This window comes from Condylura cristata, unplaced genomic scaffold (genome assembly GCF_000260355.1).
Source record: "Condylura cristata isolate star-nosed mole 26May11 unplaced genomic scaffold, ConCri1.0 scaffold00013, whole genome shotgun sequence".
In the NCBI taxonomy this organism is placed as follows: Eukaryota; Metazoa; Chordata; class Mammalia; order Eulipotyphla; family Talpidae; genus Condylura; species Condylura cristata.
Window position 1 is genome coordinate 31,298,320 of NW_004567114.1, and position 18,476 is coordinate 31,316,795.

General features: G+C 32.5%; 1 protein-coding gene across 1 annotated transcript; it reads right to left on the reverse strand.

Moving 5' to 3' along the window:
* Nucleotides 1–1,121: 1,121 nt before the first annotated feature.
* Nucleotides 1,122–11,192, reverse strand: PPM1A (protein phosphatase, Mg2+/Mn2+ dependent, 1A). The gene is made up of 5 exons (XM_004681816.2): nucleotides 10,339–11,192; nucleotides 8,412–8,529; nucleotides 4,406–4,514; nucleotides 3,212–3,269; nucleotides 1,122–2,011 (listed from the first exon to the last, which is right to left on the reverse strand). Exons 1-5 carry the CDS (start codon nucleotides 11,170–11,172, stop codon nucleotides 1,982–1,984), a joined length of 1,149 nt encoding a protein of 382 aa, XP_004681873.1. The 5' UTR covers nucleotides 11,173–11,192; the 3' UTR covers nucleotides 1,122–1,981.
* Nucleotides 11,193–18,476: the final 7,284 nt, after the last annotated feature.

Here is an 18,476-nt window from a genome sequence, read left to right on the forward strand (position 1 = left end):
AGATGCTTGCAAAGCTGTAACTTAGAACATTATCATACGTTGCACTCTACCAGATTTAGACATTAAGCATTTATTTGTAAGTTAAATACGGAATTGGTTCTATAATTCCAACTGTTATGAATTTCTAAATATAAATAGTACTTGTTTTTCTTCATGCTGGATTAAGATATATATTAAATACAATTAAGTTACATTTAATCACCTCACAAATAAGAGGGATGATGAAAAGATTTGCTGGTTTTAACTACTTAAATCTGAGACATTTCACATTACTTTTCCCACTATTCCCTAACTTTACATTGGTTTTAAGGCTCTATATACAAATATGTATATTTCCAAATTAGAGAAAAGCAAATTAACAAAATTGATTATACTATCTTTTATACACAAAACTTTGATTTTATAGTCAATGTTGTATTTTAACCATACATTTTAATAATTTTCTTGCGGGGAATCTGCCTACTGAATGATTTAAATCACATGGCAATAAATACAATATGCAACCTAAAGAGACAAAAATACAGAAGGGCACAGAACAGTTTTTTCAATGTGACAGATTTTAGAAACTTACTTTTTCACATGCTTAATCAGAGGAAGTTAAGCCTAAGTTAAATTAGGCTGTTTTTATATCTACAATTCTTTAAACTCTGAAAATTGCTTTTAAAGTCCAACAGCTAAATATTATCAACATGCTATATTTCAAATCACAAATACATCTTAACTACTTGGATTCTAAAGACATGGGCCAATTAAAAATTAGAGGCAAACACACACACACACACACACACACACACACACTCATACACACACACACACCCTGTAATAGAGTGTTCGATTGTCACCCTTTGACAATTATTTTAATAGAACAGTAGGCAAATTCAAGCTGATACACATCCTAATGAAAAACAGCCAGAAAGAAATCCATTATAAAATTAAGGAACAATAGAGACTTGAATCTTTTAGTCTTTCTAATGGAAGGAAAACAGTTCCATCTATGCTTGAGTAACAGTACTTTCCAAATAAAAGACTAACATCTTTCCCCACGAGAAACTTCTCTTTTACAATGGCATCATGTTTTAAAAGGACGGGGCTAAAGGAGGAATTACACATACATAATTAAATTTCTTGTTTGTTAAATCAAGCTTTATTGATAAAATGGAATTCAGAATATCTTTATAGGAACAGCAGCAGGCCCAGCCAATCATGATAGCAAAAATGTGGCAGTCTCCTACTAAAAGTAGGAAGCTGCTGCTTATCAATTAGTAATTAAATGTAAGGACTTGTAAAAGAGGTGCAAAGAATCAAGGCATTCTAGCCCCAAGATTGATATTCTTGTGAATATACTGTATTACCTGCAATACTCATGGCAACAAGAAGAGGACAGCCTGAAACACAGTTAAATGAAGGGGCCACTTTTTCAACAATGCCAATCCCACTGCCAAGAACATTAAGATAGTTTGCAGTAACTTTCTAAATGTTCGGCTGTGTAAAAATTTTGGAATTATTTCCCATAATCATGTGTATATCTGAGCATCGAGTTGACATGGCTGCTGCTTTCCCTGTCCCAACCCAAGTCCAAACACAACATGACTTAAAGGGCTTTTTATCTGTTGCATCACACAACAAGCCAAACATTTCTTGTAATTTTGATAGTGATTTAAAGCAGTTCATAATTAAATATGAGCATTTTATACAAGAACAATTACACTTTACAAAAAACAAAATCATACAACAAAAATTGCTGGAGTCTGATTTACAACATGAATTATGGTTTGAAATCACGTTTACATAAGTCTCAAATTTACAAAAAAAAAATCAGTTCTGGGCTTGCTGTTGTACTGCTGAAGTTCTATGGTGTGATCACTCTCACCCATCACACGCCCTTCTTTAAAGTTGAGGATGGATGTTTGAAAGGGGCAATGAAGTTGAGCTGTACTCTCCTTTGGAGGTGAAGGTAAACTCCATGGCTAGATGAGCAGTTTCACCACATATCATCAGTTGACGTAGAGTCCTTTATAAATTAAAGAAACACAATACGGAAATAAATAAAATCTTAGAATCTGAATAATGTAATTTTAGAATTACTAAGCTTTTAGATTTTAAGTAAAATTTTAATTTTAGAATTTAAGGGCTTTACACAGTACATAATATGTGTATATATATAAACACAGCAATATTTAACCTATTCAAATAATTTTAACAATCCTTTTGTTTTGGAATATCTGAAATGTTATCTTACTATGAAGTCGACCAAATCAAAACTACTAAAAAGAATTTTTTTCCTCAACAAAACCCAACTTATTTTCTGAACATTATTTATGTAAGATTTATTTATTTAAATAAGATTTATTTATGCATACAGAACTGGGGTGCAGGCAAGAGGTACAGGGGCGATAAGAGGATTCACCAGAGACAGAGTGGGGAGCAGTAGGCAGGTCAGGAGAGGTCTACCATGCCATATGGGTCACCTTTGGGGCAGGCGGGGATTGAACTCATGCTGAAGTGGCTTTAGTTTCTTAGTGCTGTGCTTTAACCTGTTGCTTTAACCACCAGGGAGGGCCCAATATATAAACTTTTATTGCATATCAAGAAATTAAGGCCTCAAAGAATATGAGATTTGAAGAGTCTTTATAATGCGATATACAAAAACAAAATATTTCAGAGCCGTGCCTAACTGATTTTAAGTTGCCACTCTTTGGAAAACAGAATACTACAAGGGGAATTTTAACTGGGTACTTGCTGAAGGCTATGACATCTAAATGTTGATTTATATAGAATTCTTCAATATTTAAATGAAGTACATCAATGATCCTGGCAAAGGTATTTCCAACTATTTAATGGAAATGGGCATTCTGAAGTTCTGTTGCAATTGCTTACAAAATTCAGCTCAAAATCAAGATTCTGAGTAGATATAATCCCAACTTAAAAAAAAAAATTGAGTGGACAAAAACCTTTGAAACTTTCTAAAAAGCCATCTGTTTAGAGAGGTTTCAAATACCCAGAATGATTCAAAGGAAGTTTTTTTTTTTGAGAGGTAATTATATCCTCACTCTTAGATCTATGGTAAGCAAAGTTCAAATCAATTAATCAATCAATGGACTAGGGATGTGTGTGCAAGAATGGCTGCACTAAACAACTCAGCAAGAACAGGAAGGATATGCATTTCAAGTGGAGGGGGAGGGAAAGCAGTGGGAGCTAAAATGTTACTTACAGTGTCATCGTTTTTGTAAGGATTCAGTCTATTGTAAACGGCTTCAATTATATTCCGCCTAAATTTTTAAAAGCAGAAAGTTAATTCTTCATAGTACAAAATTATTTAACCCATAGCTGTTGATTAAAATGCCAAAGATAATCTCATAGTTTTCCAAGTTCTATTTCTTACTGTCAATAAGTGAGCCCCACTTTAAGATATCTGGGTTCCGATGTTAAAGTAGAGGTAAAGGTTGAATTTACTCTGAAATAAACATTCTATCAACCCAATTAGTAGAATACTTAAAAATCACAGTTTAAAAGAAAAAAGTTAGCATATATAGCGTACTCCTATGTAAACTGCTATGGTTATGAGTCAGCAATGAGAATGGCAGTTCTTGAATAAAGTAATATATTCTGGTTAAGAGTTAACTGTTATAGCCTCCATACTTCTAAAGCTGATTTGGAATTTATATGCAGTCATTTCACAGAAATGTAAGAAAAGGCTTCTAAAAACTAAAAGCTTCAAACAGGAATTTTACATTTACTATTTAGTATGATGATTATAAAGAACATGGTCTCACTTGTAGAACACAGTGGATAATCAAGGAAACCAGTCAGTATTCCATATACCAATTATGTGGGTGTCCGAGGTAAAAATTTTTAATTTTTATCCTAAAACTGCTTGAAGTCTCCATTTCTTAAAGATACAAGCTTAATATTTAACAAAGGTAAATCCAATTCTATTAAGTACAAAGGCGTATACTTCTGTCTTCCCTTGCACCAAAAACAACCAAAAACACTGGGAAAATCAGAAAGGTAGAAATATGCCCAAGTGGAGTGAAAGACAGATGTTTACCCCTGGGGTGTTAAAGCATTCAGGGAGTCACAAAATCAAATTATAACAGTTGGATGAATTAGGACACAGAATTTTGTGGTGCTGTAATTTAGCTAAAAAATAATTCACTATTTTATAACAATATAACTCAAATCTCCACTAAAGACAGCCTTCAGTCTAATTAATTACAAATAATGACATTATGGTACCTATGTTCTAAACAAGCATTATATATCACTACTTAAAAAACAGTGAATAACATTTCGAGTATACAGATAATAGCATTACTTGAAAAATTAGGTAAAGGTGTGTGTACAGTGGACACCTAACATTTTCATGGTACTTAGAGAAACTGAGAATATACAAAATGTAACTTACTTGCTTGCCAATTCACCCCCTGGTGGGAGGCTGGGGATGTTCTCACTGGCTAATGTGCGCATCACATGGACTAAGTCAGGGACGCCTTCCCCCTGCTTCTTTATGATTTCTGGGAATCAGAAGTACTTTTTTTGTAAGTGTTATCCAAATTTAATTAAAAAAAAAAAAAACTGAAACAAAGATAACTTAGGTTTATAAAGATGGCATTTACCACATCTGAGATTTTCTAAACTGATATAAGTTTATCTTTGAAATTTATGACAAAGGGGTGCACAAAATGATACAAAAGTCAAGATAATTTCCAAATTAGCTTCAAAAATATAAAATGAGATAAAAAGGTAAAAAAATTTCACATTAAGATCAACATATTACATTACATAAGAAGGATATGTATGTACAAATGAGAATGTTCTTAAGATGCCAACTAGCCACTTCTGAGATTAGCTCCTCTCTTTACCACTGGAAACATATTGTCTAAACTTTGCCCTGAAAATACACTGCACAGTTGTTTTGGTTTTAAATAAACATTTGAAAAAAGATAAACCTTTATTTAAGTACAGGGAATTTTTTTATCTAATCCAAATAATTTTTACATAAATACTTATATTTGCAAAACAATAAGTATATAGCATGTGCAGATTACGTCATGTACTTAAACACCACTCTCAGCTTAACTTTTGTCTAGAGTATTTTAAAGCAAAAAATAGATATATAATAAGAACAAAGTCTGGATTAGGAAAAAAGTCTCAATTCATGATAAACCATACAACTACATTTAAAGTTGTTAATTTCAAAACATCCAGTTATTAAATGGGTATAATATGATCTGCAGTGTTACCATGCAGAAGCACGTTACTCATACCACAGGATACCAACAATTATATACAAACAAATTAAAGAACTCTCAAACTATTCACTTTTAGTACTAGAAGTCTGCAGTTGGAGTTTTAGCATATTTATTCTAAATGTAAGATCATGCCAAAGGTATTCATAAGTTATATGTTCAAGTTTTGTTCAATTTTTGGGTTTTCAATGTTTATTATAAGAAATTTTCTTTGTCATCATTTGTAAATGTAACAATGCATGTAAAGATCTTTCATTCTTTAATCCAGTCTCAAATATTAATTCAACACTAGAGCCACTTGTTAAATGAAAGACATTACTACCCATATTTCTTTAAATGGCTTAAATTATACTTTCAGAATAAAGGCCAAATTTTACCACCTATATTTTGCCTTTAAAAAAAAGTCTTAAACTGAACAAAAAGCAAGGATCTCAGATTTGGTTTGCCAAGTTCCTTTATTGTTTAATCTTAAACATCTAGTATATTTATTCTACATGGTTCTAATGCTGAAAATCTGCTATACAAAAATAAAGGGATTTGATGTTTACCTAAACTGCACAATTTCACAATCTAAAGTTGTAATACACTTAACATACAGTCTCTGCTAAACCAATACAATTACTGGATTGATAGCTAGATACATTAGAATGAACACTGATAATAAATTCATTCAATCAATAATGGTTTCAGGTCTAAAAAAACATTACCTTGAATTATCTATATTTGATGAAATATAAATTAGGATGTTTTAATTATGAAGAAAATTACACGAAGACAAATTCTTTAAAAAAAATTATGTAAGGCTTTGAAAACAATACCTCCCATTCCACATGGGATATCTGATATTAATACTACACTAGTCTTGCTTGTTTCTGCTCTTAAAAGAGAAAAATAAATTTTAGGAAATAGTCTTTTAATTGTATTTTAAGTAGAACTGTAAAAAGACCGAATTTTTAAAAACTAAAGTATATATATGTGTAGCAGATCTATGCTTCACATACACATAAACAAACACATTCAGCCCCTCCCTTTTCCTTCACCACCAATGCTGAAGGATTCTATCAGCAACTAAAAGTTTGGGAGGTCAGTAGTAAAGATTTAAAAATATATACACAGAAATATAATCTTAAATTAGCTTGGTAGGATAAAAGCTTAAGTGGTATGGTTTAAATTATGAGCTGAAATCTTTTTACAACCCAAGAGTCAAGTATTTAGAAGGGTACAGATAATGAGATGAAAAGCCTTTGTCCTTTTCTATAGTGTGAAGTTAAACAGAATTCAAGGCGAATAAAGTGAGGTTTAGTAGGTTACAGCAACATAATGAAGGCATATGTTTTAAGAAAAATAAAGTAAAAGGTAGTTAGTGTTTGCAGCATTTTATATTTTTTGGTAACTGACTGCAGCATTTTCTATTTTTTACAACAAGTAACTTTTACAAATGCAAACAGTTACATTCTTTCTGTTTTTGAGTAGAGCAGCAGTTTTAATTAATATAATTACTCTCTTGTTGCAGTCTCATCAAACCTACCTCAGTAAAGAATGTTTATAACAAGTTTCCAATTGAATAGTACAACACTTCAACACATCAAAAATAGTGAGTATCGATGTAAACGCTGTTCAGGTGGCAATTTTAGGTTGATAAAAAAGCAGTATAAATTACTGTAACAAAATTAAGTATCTAAAGCAATTATTTAGAATTGCATTAAAAACTTAAAAGAGTAAAACTAAAGAAAAAAGCAGACTTGAAAACTTGATCCCATTTCATTGTAAATAAAACTAAAGTACTTACTTTTATTTCTTTAAATCAGTAAGAAAACATGTACGTCTAACTTACTTTAAAGTGCCAATAAGTCATTAACTTATCCCAATACATTTTTCTTATGGTTTCATATTTTTTCACTAACCAGAGTATGAACCAGTGTTATATGACTTGGTAGCATCTAAAGATGTTATTTTACTGTAAATACTGTATATATACACATTTAAAATATATTTCCAAGACCCAAGGAAATAGGGAGGAAACAAATTATTGAATAGTGTCCAATAAGTGAAATACTAAAAAGTACTTATACATACTAGATATATCATTACCAAGTGAGGGGGAGCAATAAAGTCAAAATAGCAGCTGTAGATAACACTGAAAATCAAAACCAATCATGATTCTAATATCAGAATGATTATAATTGATATCAAACAATAAAAAGGGAGAAAACAAAATTAAAGTGCATATTGTTAATAAGGCAGGCACAGCAGGATATAATAGTGTAGTGTTTACATGCTATTTAAAGGTTTAAGGTGCAAATTAATAACATCAGAAGCCCAAAATGCATTTTAACACTATTAAAGGCATGTCAAAATTTTCTGCTTAAAGAAACTGCATAATCTACATGCTTATTGTATATATGCAGTATGTTGGAATTCTTTGGGGGGGGGGACTAAATATTTATATCAAGTAATAGCTGTATCAAAGATCACTTGATTTTTGGGAAATATTTAAAGATATTACACTTCAGAATTACAAATATCTAATTGTCCAAAGTAACTTGCAGAATTATGACAACTATTTTTTGATTTTACTCAAAATTTACATATCTGTGAGATAGAGACCCACTACATTCTTTTTTTTTTTTTTTTCAGGTCTAAGTGAGGAAACTTATGGCTTAAGAAAAACCCTGAACGATTTTCAAATAACTTTTTCAAAGCTGTGGCACATGAGACTTGTTAGTAATCAGAATCTTCAAGTTTTTTTTTAAAAAAGGCTTAAAGTCACATACATCACTTCACACAAAAAGATGGTATTCAAGTTATCACCATCATTAAATAATCTGTTTATAATTAAACCACAAATCAGACTTTCATGGCATAAAATTACTCATGCCAGTGAATTTATCACGAATTTTAAAGCATACAAACACTTTTAGCCTTTTTAAACAAAAGTATCCTGAACAGAATGTACAGGACCACACTGGTTTTATGGCTAATGTAACTATAGTAAGACAATCACATACATCTAAACAGCTACTACAGAAATGCCCTTTCCCACTTTTGTACACTAAACATTAAATGTCAAAGGCATGTAAAGGTCTAAAAGCTAAAATGTTTAAAGTTTGATTGTGTTGATTTTCTTTAATAAAGCTACTTATTTTTTGTTAAATGATCCACCTTCTACTCTGCTTTCCAGGTACTTGTCCAACTCTGCCTCCTTCTTCACTGCTTCTGGAGATACTTTGGGTGCATTTGGAAAACAGATCAATATCACACTCATGTTGTCTCGACTTCCCTGGGAAGAAAAAGTGTAAGAAAAAAATTTCATTTTTGTTTTGTTCTTTAAAGCCTTTAAAATTTTTACAGTCATGTCAAATGTATTTATACTTGGTCTAATGAAAAAAAATACATATGCTCCACACCCTCTATATAGTATAATCAACACTCCAAAAGACAGAAGAGAGTCACCGTGGATTAAATTATACCCTAACAGTTTTTCAAAAATTTAGGAAAAAAATCCCTAAACATTTACTGGCAGCCTACTTGAAGTGATAATTTACACTCACTCACTCACTCAGTTTAACAAAGGAAAAAAATTTGTTGGCATTCCTTACAACTGGATCTAACCTATAATTAATTATATGTATACTTGAGCAATTTACATTTAAAATGCATTATAGTTAGCTGTGGGGCCGACTGTTTCATAATAAATAGAAACACAAAATCAGAACATTACATATATAAAATTTATAAACCAGTTTTAACTTAGTTTAGAAAAATGGCTATTAGGAAGTACATTCATGTTTAAGAGACATTTAGATAGTAAAAAATGCTGTTATTAAAATACTTGAAATATGTTTTATGGAAATGTAAATAATGGAGTTTTACATTTCAAGTATTTTAATCCCATTAAATGGGAAAACTGACTTTATATCATTAAACAATCAAAATAATTCAATATTAAAAGACAATCTTGGGGGGAAATGCATAAATTGTGGCAAATAGTTATTCCTGAATAATTCATAAAATGTAGAAGGGAGTAAATGGAATTGAATCATAATTTGCTAAAATCTGATTCTGGAATTCTCTCAAGAAAACAGCTTTATTTTAGCTAGCAAGTATTTAACCCTCAAGTTCTGTAGAATAATCCCAACAAATGGATTCTAGTTTCATGAATTTTAACAGGGACAAAGAACATATATATTGTTTGGTTCTCCCAAATTTGGAATTAACTGCACTATTAAGTTGTTGCTCTACTGATTTTTTTCAACATATGTTTGATGCCATAGTAACTTGTGTTGGAGGTTACATAAATCTGATTTCTAATTATGATTAGATTTTAACTTAGGTTTTAAGTAGAGCCAGCAGTCTGCATAAAACTATGACATATACTGACTTTCTACTTTTGCATATTAAAAAAATGAAAGATTGTAAGCTTTATGAAATCAACTCTTGTTAAATCAATTTAGTTAAATGAATATTAGAGACAAAACAGTGTGGAAGAGATAACACATTCTGAATCAAGGGTTTATAATCTAGTCCAAGCTTACCTGAAGTCATACAGTCTCACACAAAATTCTTCTGACTTCATATCCAAGGCTATTACTATTACATCATATCAAATGATCACTGGTCTTTCTGATGGTACTACAGATTCATTAGACCAGAGTCTCAAAGTAAGTACATAAATGTACTGATATTATGTGCTTAAAATATTAAAAAAATTAACATTTTACATATTATACCCACTGTGTCTATTAAAATATTAAAATCATAACACATTACAGGCACTGAGGTCTAGCTTTCTCCCCCCACTTTCTCTTCAATCATGTACTTTGCTATAATCTTTTCACCTCTTTGATAATCTCCCCTATATTGTAAAGCTCAACTAGTCGAAGTTACTAAAAGACTAAACATTCAGACTATAATTCTTGCATATCTGGTAGCTGGGTAATTTATTTCTAAAAAAATTCCTATATTTTTATAGAGTATCCTATGTTTGTCCCAAAAAATTATTACTAAGAACTACAGGGGAAAGATGATTCAATATTAGAGCAGTAATTAAGATGACATAAAAATCATTTTAATAAAAAAGTCTAGCTACCTTATACAAACAGGTGTCGACTACTTCATTGCAAACTTTCTCAAGGTCATCAGTGACTTCAAGTCTGGATCTTACAAAATCACAGAGCTCTTCATTTCCCATAACATCCCAAATACCATCACATGCAAGGATAATGAACTGATCATCTTCTTCAGATCTTTCAATATCATGGACTTCAGGCTCTGGTGAGACAAGCTGCTCTGTAGGACCTTTTCCATGGACACATTTGTAATCAAAGTCCCCAAGGGCCCTCGAGACAGCCAGAGAGCCATTCACACGCTGAATCATTACAGAACCACCTGCATTCTGAATTCGTTCTTTTTCCAGCGGATTACTTGGTTTGTGATCTTGTGTGAAGAAATGAACTTTCCTGTTCCTACAAAGTAAACCTCTCGAGTCTCCACAGTTAATGAAGTAAGTATGTTGAGGAGAAATTAAGACACCCACTGCTGTTGACCCACTTCTATCTGCACCATGTTTCTTCTCTGACATAACTCTCATGTGTTCATCAATCTCCAGAAAACCTGTTCTGATTCCATTCTTTACATTTTCCACAGAAGGTGCTCCTGCAGACCCTTTAAAATCCTGGTTATTGGTGATGTGATCTAACAAGTGCTCACAGCAGTATTTGGCAACCTGAGAACCAGCATGCCCATCATATACAGCAAAGAATGACCATGTTTCAAGTCCACTTGGCAAACCGATCACAGCCGTATGTGCATCCTCCATTTCAACTCGCCAGCCTTGCATGCTACTTAGCCCATAACGCAACCCATTACCCTGGCCCTGGGCATTATGCTTTTCCATCTTTGGCTTATCTAAAAATGCTCCCATTATGTCTTGATCCTCTCGGTCTGCAAAGGAAGAGAAACAGAAAGTTAATAACGATCAAAGTCACAAAGCACATATCCAAGAACATTTTTAAGAGTCAAGGAGATAACAAAAAGCTTTAAGTACGAACTTAACTCTTGGATAAGAGTTAACTCTTGGAGTGTCCCCTTAACTCTTAATAAGAGGACACCCACTTAATTGCTGATATGGAATCTGAAGATTAACCAAGGAGAACTGGTGAAGGGGCTGGTCAGGTACTACTCAGTACCTGACAAGAGAAAACTAAAGCACCAGGATGAAGGGAACTGATCTGACACCCTCCTAGGCACCAATTAAGGTAGAAAGGAGACTTGACAATGGCCTTCAGTTCCTATCAGCCACATCAAGCATCAAGCACTTACAGATACTGAACTTGGGAACTTCAGAACTAAGTTGAATGTGTTACCAATCAAGGAAGTCAAATGAATTCACAAGATACACCAAAGCCTACTAATTCAAACACCTTAGTTGAACATTGATTTTCTAAGTTCGATTCCAAACTACCTAGTTGTATTCCTGCTACATGAATCCTCTGAAAAAGTACACAAAAAAGGAACCTATTCACAATATTACAGTTTGCAAGCTCCTTCGGTAAGTCATTGCTCATTATCAGTCCCCTTAACTGGAATCCCTTACCTTTCCCCTCCACTTAGAAAGTATGCCCATCCTTTAATATCTGGCTCAAAATTCTACCTTTCCTTGATATTAAGGTATCAAATTTTACCATGAGATAGTAAGTCTTAATTTTCAAGATGCAAAGCAATTATACATTCAACAAAACTGATATACATGTAACAAAATTATGTAATCTATTAATTGAATGGTAATAAAATGTAACATTACTATTATATGCTGCGACCATTAGGTATAAATAGTAACAGATCAGAGGGTCTAGGAACAATCTGTGGACAAACCTATAATCTTAGCTACTCTAATCCTTACCAGTAAGGATTGGTCTAGTAACAGGCTAGGATTTACTTTGACCTCTATTTTAGCCTAGGAATGTAGAGACTTGGGTCTAAATCATCAAATGAATTACAACTGAACTCAAAGCAATCTGAAAGGGCATAATGAGATATAAGGGAGGTGAAAGAGATCGTTAGTAGAGCAAAGGGAAGGGGAAATGTACTTCGGTAAATCAGGAAGCACTTTTGATTCCAGAAGATTGATGATACTAATGCTAAACTCCAAGAAAGAAGGAAGAAAAACCCCTAAGGAGGTAATTTCCTAGCAACCTTTACTATTTCCTCTTAGGATAAATAATACACTAATAAGATATGTAGTTGAGAAATCTGGCAAATTGGTGTGAAAAAATAAAATCTTGTCTATTCCTGTTGCTCCTTTTATAATTCCACAATGAAACTAACCATTTATTTTTTATGGACGTATTCATCAGATTAGTTTTCTGACACCAAGTTGAATCAGATGAATATTTTGATGGACAAAGGAAGAAATATCAACAATACTTACGAAAACTTCTAAATCACTAATAAGGGTTTTGCAAGGCTAGCCTCATTCATTCCCCACAATCATCTTAAGTAGGCAACATTATTATCTTTCATTTATAAATGAAGAACCTTAGCAAGATGAAAAGAACTTGACAAAAAGCATTCAGTTGGTATGCTTATCAGAACTTTGACTCTAAAGCACCACTAACCACTGAGGTAATGGTTCCATCATAACTCACTAGCAAAAGAGTTAGAATTAATTAATGAAATTTCTAGGGTAGGGTTGGAACCTAGGCATCTGTGTATCTGTGGAAGAGAATAGCTGGACTGCCTAGGTAGGTAGATTGAGACATGGTGATTTTAAGTAACTTGCTAATGGTCAACAAGTTGTTTTGCTTCTGTATTTCCATTCCTTAGTTAGAGGACAAAAAAAGAGGTGTTATACATAATATTGCTGATATTCTCTATTTGTACAATATTATATATTTTCTTCATCTGTACAGTGAATATATCAATACTTACCTCTGAATGTTGCTGTAAGGTTTAAATGAGGAATGGCTGTAAAGTATCCATATAGATCTGGCAAATGAGATACTAAGCAAATGAGAACTCTTTTTATTATTACTATATCCCAAACACAGAGCCACAACTAGATTCAGCCTTACTCTCTCTTTTATAAATAAGTCTAGCGATTATTTATATGTGCGTGTATGCTGTGTGTGTATGCACATACATACATACATATATGTATATATATGGAAACTACCAATAAGCAATTATTTGAAGATAACAGGATACACTTTCTAAAATGAAAACCCAAATTTTAAAGAATATGTACTGAAAATATAAAAGTGTAACAAGCCATCTGATAAAATTTTAGGTTCTACTCCATAGTAAATGAAAAAACAAAGGCAAGGGCAAATTAATAACGTTGTGATGGGACTTACACATGTTGAAAACAGATGACTTAGAAATCTTATCTCCTTGGATTCTGACTAAATGGTAGAGTCCTAGCAAAGCATCCAACTGTAGCTACATAAATATAGTAAATAACCCAATTAGGCAACTATAATACCAGAAATTATAAATATTATGCTAACATAGTCATCTTCCATAAGTAGACAACTAAAGAGTACCTTATTCAAATTATGAAATTGACAGATCTATAAATAGCAACCCCTTAGGGGATTCAACTTGCACATGAAAATTTTATTAATAGTTGCTGAGAGAAATTCTAGTTCTCATCTAGAATCTTAAACATGCTGAGTCTCATCACAACACTAGCATTACCAGTTAATCTCATCTTTGCAAACAAAGAACTATCACAATCATAAGGCTAAATTCATCTTTAATGTGATCAGAAAATTTGAACTGTTTTTGTCTTTCAAAGTTAAACTAATTCCTAAAATGAAACCCTCTAAGGCTAGGCCAGGGAGTCAGTTCATTAAAGTTCAGCCACAATCTTTTACTAAACAAAACTGATCTCATAATAATAGTTTTGAACCTGGTCATTGGGCTTAATCTACTCTGAATCATCCTTATGGCATACCACTTCCATATTATATATTCTACTGTTAAGATCCCTAAACAACATATAAACCCAGAAACAATTTATCCAATCAGTAACTTGGACAGGGTCCTTTACTAAAAAGTTGAGGAATAAAATCCTCAACTTTTCCATCTGTTTATGAACAAAATAGTCTAATATAGACCCCTCCAATGCTCCATAAACAGAAGACAACATTTACACACGCATGCAATCTAAAGGGAATTATACTATCTCAGCACTCGATAATCTGAATACTTAAGGTAAGAGCTACCTTATTCTGAGAAATATACTTTTGTTCAGATACATAAGGTAGGGGCTAAGAACCAAAAGAGGCACTCAAAATAACGAAAAATTTACTGTGTTAATTAACAAGTGTTTAAAGGAGGATAGATGTTGCTAATGGGCAGACTTGTGTTTGATGAACATAGGTAGAATTGGCTATAAAATTGGGGAGGAAAATCTGGAATAGGTCTGCATGAAAACTCAGAAAACCAAAGATTTGGGGGAAGTGGAAAAAACTATAGTAAGAGAGATGAAGCTCCTTGGTATAAAAAGGGAAAAAGTGGAACAGTAGTTCACAGTAAAAGAAATGTATAACAAAGCCCCATTCAAGTTATTTGCAGTGGAATGTAAACTACTATCACCAAATCTTCAGCATATTCTACACTGCCCACTATTATTTACATATGAATAGAACTTGTCAAATTTGAGGACAAATTATCAGATGATTTCTGGATTGTAAATTTATTGAATAATAGGCTACTAAACAATATACTGCAAGTTGGGATTCAGTGGAGTTCTTTAAGCCTTATCTCTGCAAAGGATAAATTAAGGTATACAAATTACTTTAACTTCCCAAGCTATGAGGCTACTAAATAAATTGTATTTTGTAATCCAAGGCAGCCATTTCAATGTTTATCTGTGATAATGGTAAATAAGTATATGAACAAAATTTAAGAGCGATTTGAGAGGGGGAAAAAAGGTTATCTTTGGGTAATTTTTCTCACATTTGGAGTCTGATTTTTCACCTAATCATTAGTACATTTATATTCGTTCAACAGTAAGACTGAGAGTAGGATTAGAACCTGGACTGGCACTCCAATCCTCTTACACATAATACCCTTTATAATTGTAAATAAAGTATTATAAATTTAAAGATAGCTTTTATAAAGAAAACACAAGGCAGGTAGGTAGAGGGGATTATTGCAGAGCAAAGTTGAAAATTCCTTTGGTGCCATGTTTTCTCTACCTACTCTATGTAATTTGTTTTCTAAACTGCCAAAGATAAATAACAAAAGAAAAAAGAGAGGAAGACAGTAAGTCAAGGAAAAAGAAAAGAGAATGAGAGAAATCTGCTTTTAATTGCAATTTCTGGCAAAGCCAAGCTCAAGTACTCAGACTAAGTAAAATACCAAAAAAAAAAGTAAATGTTCATTTACAACTGCATCAAAAATAATTAAATACCTAGGAATAAATTTAACCATGACAATGAAAGGCTTGTACACTGAAAACTATAAGATACAAGAAATGGAAAGATATTTCATGCTCTTGGATTGTAAGAATTAACATTGCTAAAATGGCCACATTAACTAAAACAATCAACATACTGTCAATGTAATCCCTGTCAAAATTCCAACAAGATACTTCACAGAAATAGGAAAAAAGAATTATTTGGAGTTACAAATAGTCAAAACACTACTGAGAAAAAAGAACAAAAGTGGAGGTGTTATGCTACTTAAAAAGTAGAGGTTATTATGTTCTTTGCAATTTCTGGCAAAGCTAAGCTTAAATACTCAGACTAGCCATACTACAAAGTGAGATTCATCAAGACAGCATGGTATGGTTAGTTAAAAACAGAAACATAGATCAACCGAACAGATGTGAGAACCCAGAGACAAATCCACACCGATATAGACAGCTAAATTATGATAAAGCAGTCAAGAATAATATATTGGAGCAAGAAAAGTCTCTTCAATAAATGATGCCGGGAAGACTGAACTTCAACATGTAAAACAATGAAATCAGACAAGTATCTAACATCATACACAAAATTAATTAAAAATGGACTAGCGATTTAAATGTATGAACTGAAACCACAACATACAATTATGAGAACACAGGTGATATGTTCCTTGATACCAGTTTTAGAGATGTCTTTAATTTATCAAATTCTTCAAATTTCCCCCAATGGCAAGGGAAACAAAAGCAAAAATAAATAAATGAGACTCTAGCAAACTAACTACTACTAAACTACCTACCTACCAGGCAGGTAGTTTAATGAAATTGCCTGAAGAATTCTTTCAGAACCCTGAAGGTTGTTTCCTTCATCTTGTTGATTCCAAAAATACAAATTCATCCACATCTATACTTTCCCTATCCTCATACCTTTCTGATATAATAGAGGACTCAGTTAAGAAAATTCCCCTTCTAGAACTTTGGAGTTTAAGCTTCAAAGGAATAGGAACTTTACACTATTATCCATTTTTTTCTGCTTTGTATTCAACTGGAGTACAATTTTTAAAGACACTAAAATGTCGCATGCTAAAAGTAAGACTGACTGCTCTCTCTAGCTACCTACCTGCCTTTCTCATCCCTTTACAGTTTAACAAATTCTTTAAGAAAAAAAATGGTGACACTTCAAACTGTTTTTCCAGTCATTCCATCAAAACTAACTCCTCCCAGCTGTCTCATCCAATTGCCATTTTTAGCTTTCATTTCTGATTTCTCACAACAGCATTTAACAGAACACCCCTTCTTGAAACATTCTTCCCACTGGCTGTTCAAGAATCTAAAACAGCCAGCTTTTCCACTACTGCCCTTTTTCCATTCTTGTCTCTTTTGAGCCCAACTGCATCATCTCCCAATCCTTTAATTACTGACATGCAAAGCTTAGAAGGAGGCCCTCTTCTCAGTTTAAGCTGTTTCTCTAGGCACTCTTCACATACCTTTGACATCTCTCTCCACTAGTCCATCACCAAGTCCTATGGATTATGCTTACTAAATATTCTCAAATTTATCCACTTTCTTCAACATCTTTAAACTACTATCATCTCTCACTGCATTACTCTATACCAGCCTATCTTGTCTCTTACCGTGTACATTGGTTTCCTTGCAACTTACTCTAACTGCAGCCGAAATAAACTTTTCAAAAGATTAAACAGCACCACACTACTTCCATACTCAAGGTCATTCAATTTATAATCAAGGTCATCCAAGTTCCGTTTTGAAGACAAAAGAACTTCAAGGGTTCACTTGAAGGCTGCTGGTGGTTAGACCCCAAGTTACTTTCTCCAGAGCTATATTACTTCTAATGGTCCTCCTCCCACAATCTTTACTCAACCATAAGGGCTTTCTTACAGTACCTACTACTTGGCATGCTCCCTTCCTTGAAAATAGTAAGTTCAACACTATGACTTGTCATTTATATAACTCTTTAATAACATTACAAAAAAGTAACCTATTTACAAAAATAAAACCCCAAAATATATAAAGTAAATGAACTTAGAAATTAATTATCCAATTTAGTAGTAGGGGGACACTCCTTTTATGTATTTTAAACCTCTCCATCAGCATAAAAATATCTTAAAGAACATTAAAACAAACATGGAAATACCTTTCATAAGATTAAAGCTGTACTTATACATTTGTGTCCAGATATCACTCTGGACAAGTTCTTTAGCTTAATGTCTAACTTTCCTCACTGATAAACAAAATTGATTGACTTTTCTCAGAATTACATTGTTTTAAGAAAGATATGAGGTTAAGTTTTATAACATAGCAAATGTCTTTAATATATTAATACTTCAGTCTAAAATCATGCTAGTGAATTCTTATTTAAAAACTTATTCTCAATACCAATACAAAAATTATAAGAAATAAACAAAATCATTTTATTATAAAAAAATCAACCAATAAGGAATGAAAAGAGAAAAAAGCTGCCACCAAGTAGGGACTGCAAACTTGTAGGCTGAATTAACGTAATTAAATTTAGAATTAATTAAATTAATTTAGATTAAATTTAATCTTCACCTAAGTTGTTAAAGCCTCCTCTCAAAAAGCAAGCATTTCAATGTCTGGACCAGACCTTATTAGCCATATCCAGACCTTTTCATCACTTTCCCACCACAGCATCTGTATTTATAGCACTGGTAAAAAGACTACCACCTATGATTTTTATAGCACTCATTTCCTGAAGATTAACCTAATCTGATTTTCTTGCTAATTGGTAGCCTCATTCTGAAATAAAAAAAATGATAACTATAAAAATATAA

Excerpts from the sequence above, each read along its gene's own strand:
- PPM1A (XM_004681816.2), bottom strand. The coding sequence starts at position 11,172 with ATGGGAGCATTTTTAGATAAGCCAAAGATGGAAAAGCATAATGCCCAG. Across the intron at positions 8,530-10,338 it reads TCGACACCTGTTTGTATAAG|GGAAGTCGAGACAACATGAG; the intron begins GTAGCTAGACTT and ends TTTTCTTCCCAG. Across the intron at positions 2,012-3,211 it reads CTTACAAAAACGATGACACT|GACTCTACGTCAACTGATGA; the intron begins GTAAGTAACATT and ends TAATTTATAAAG.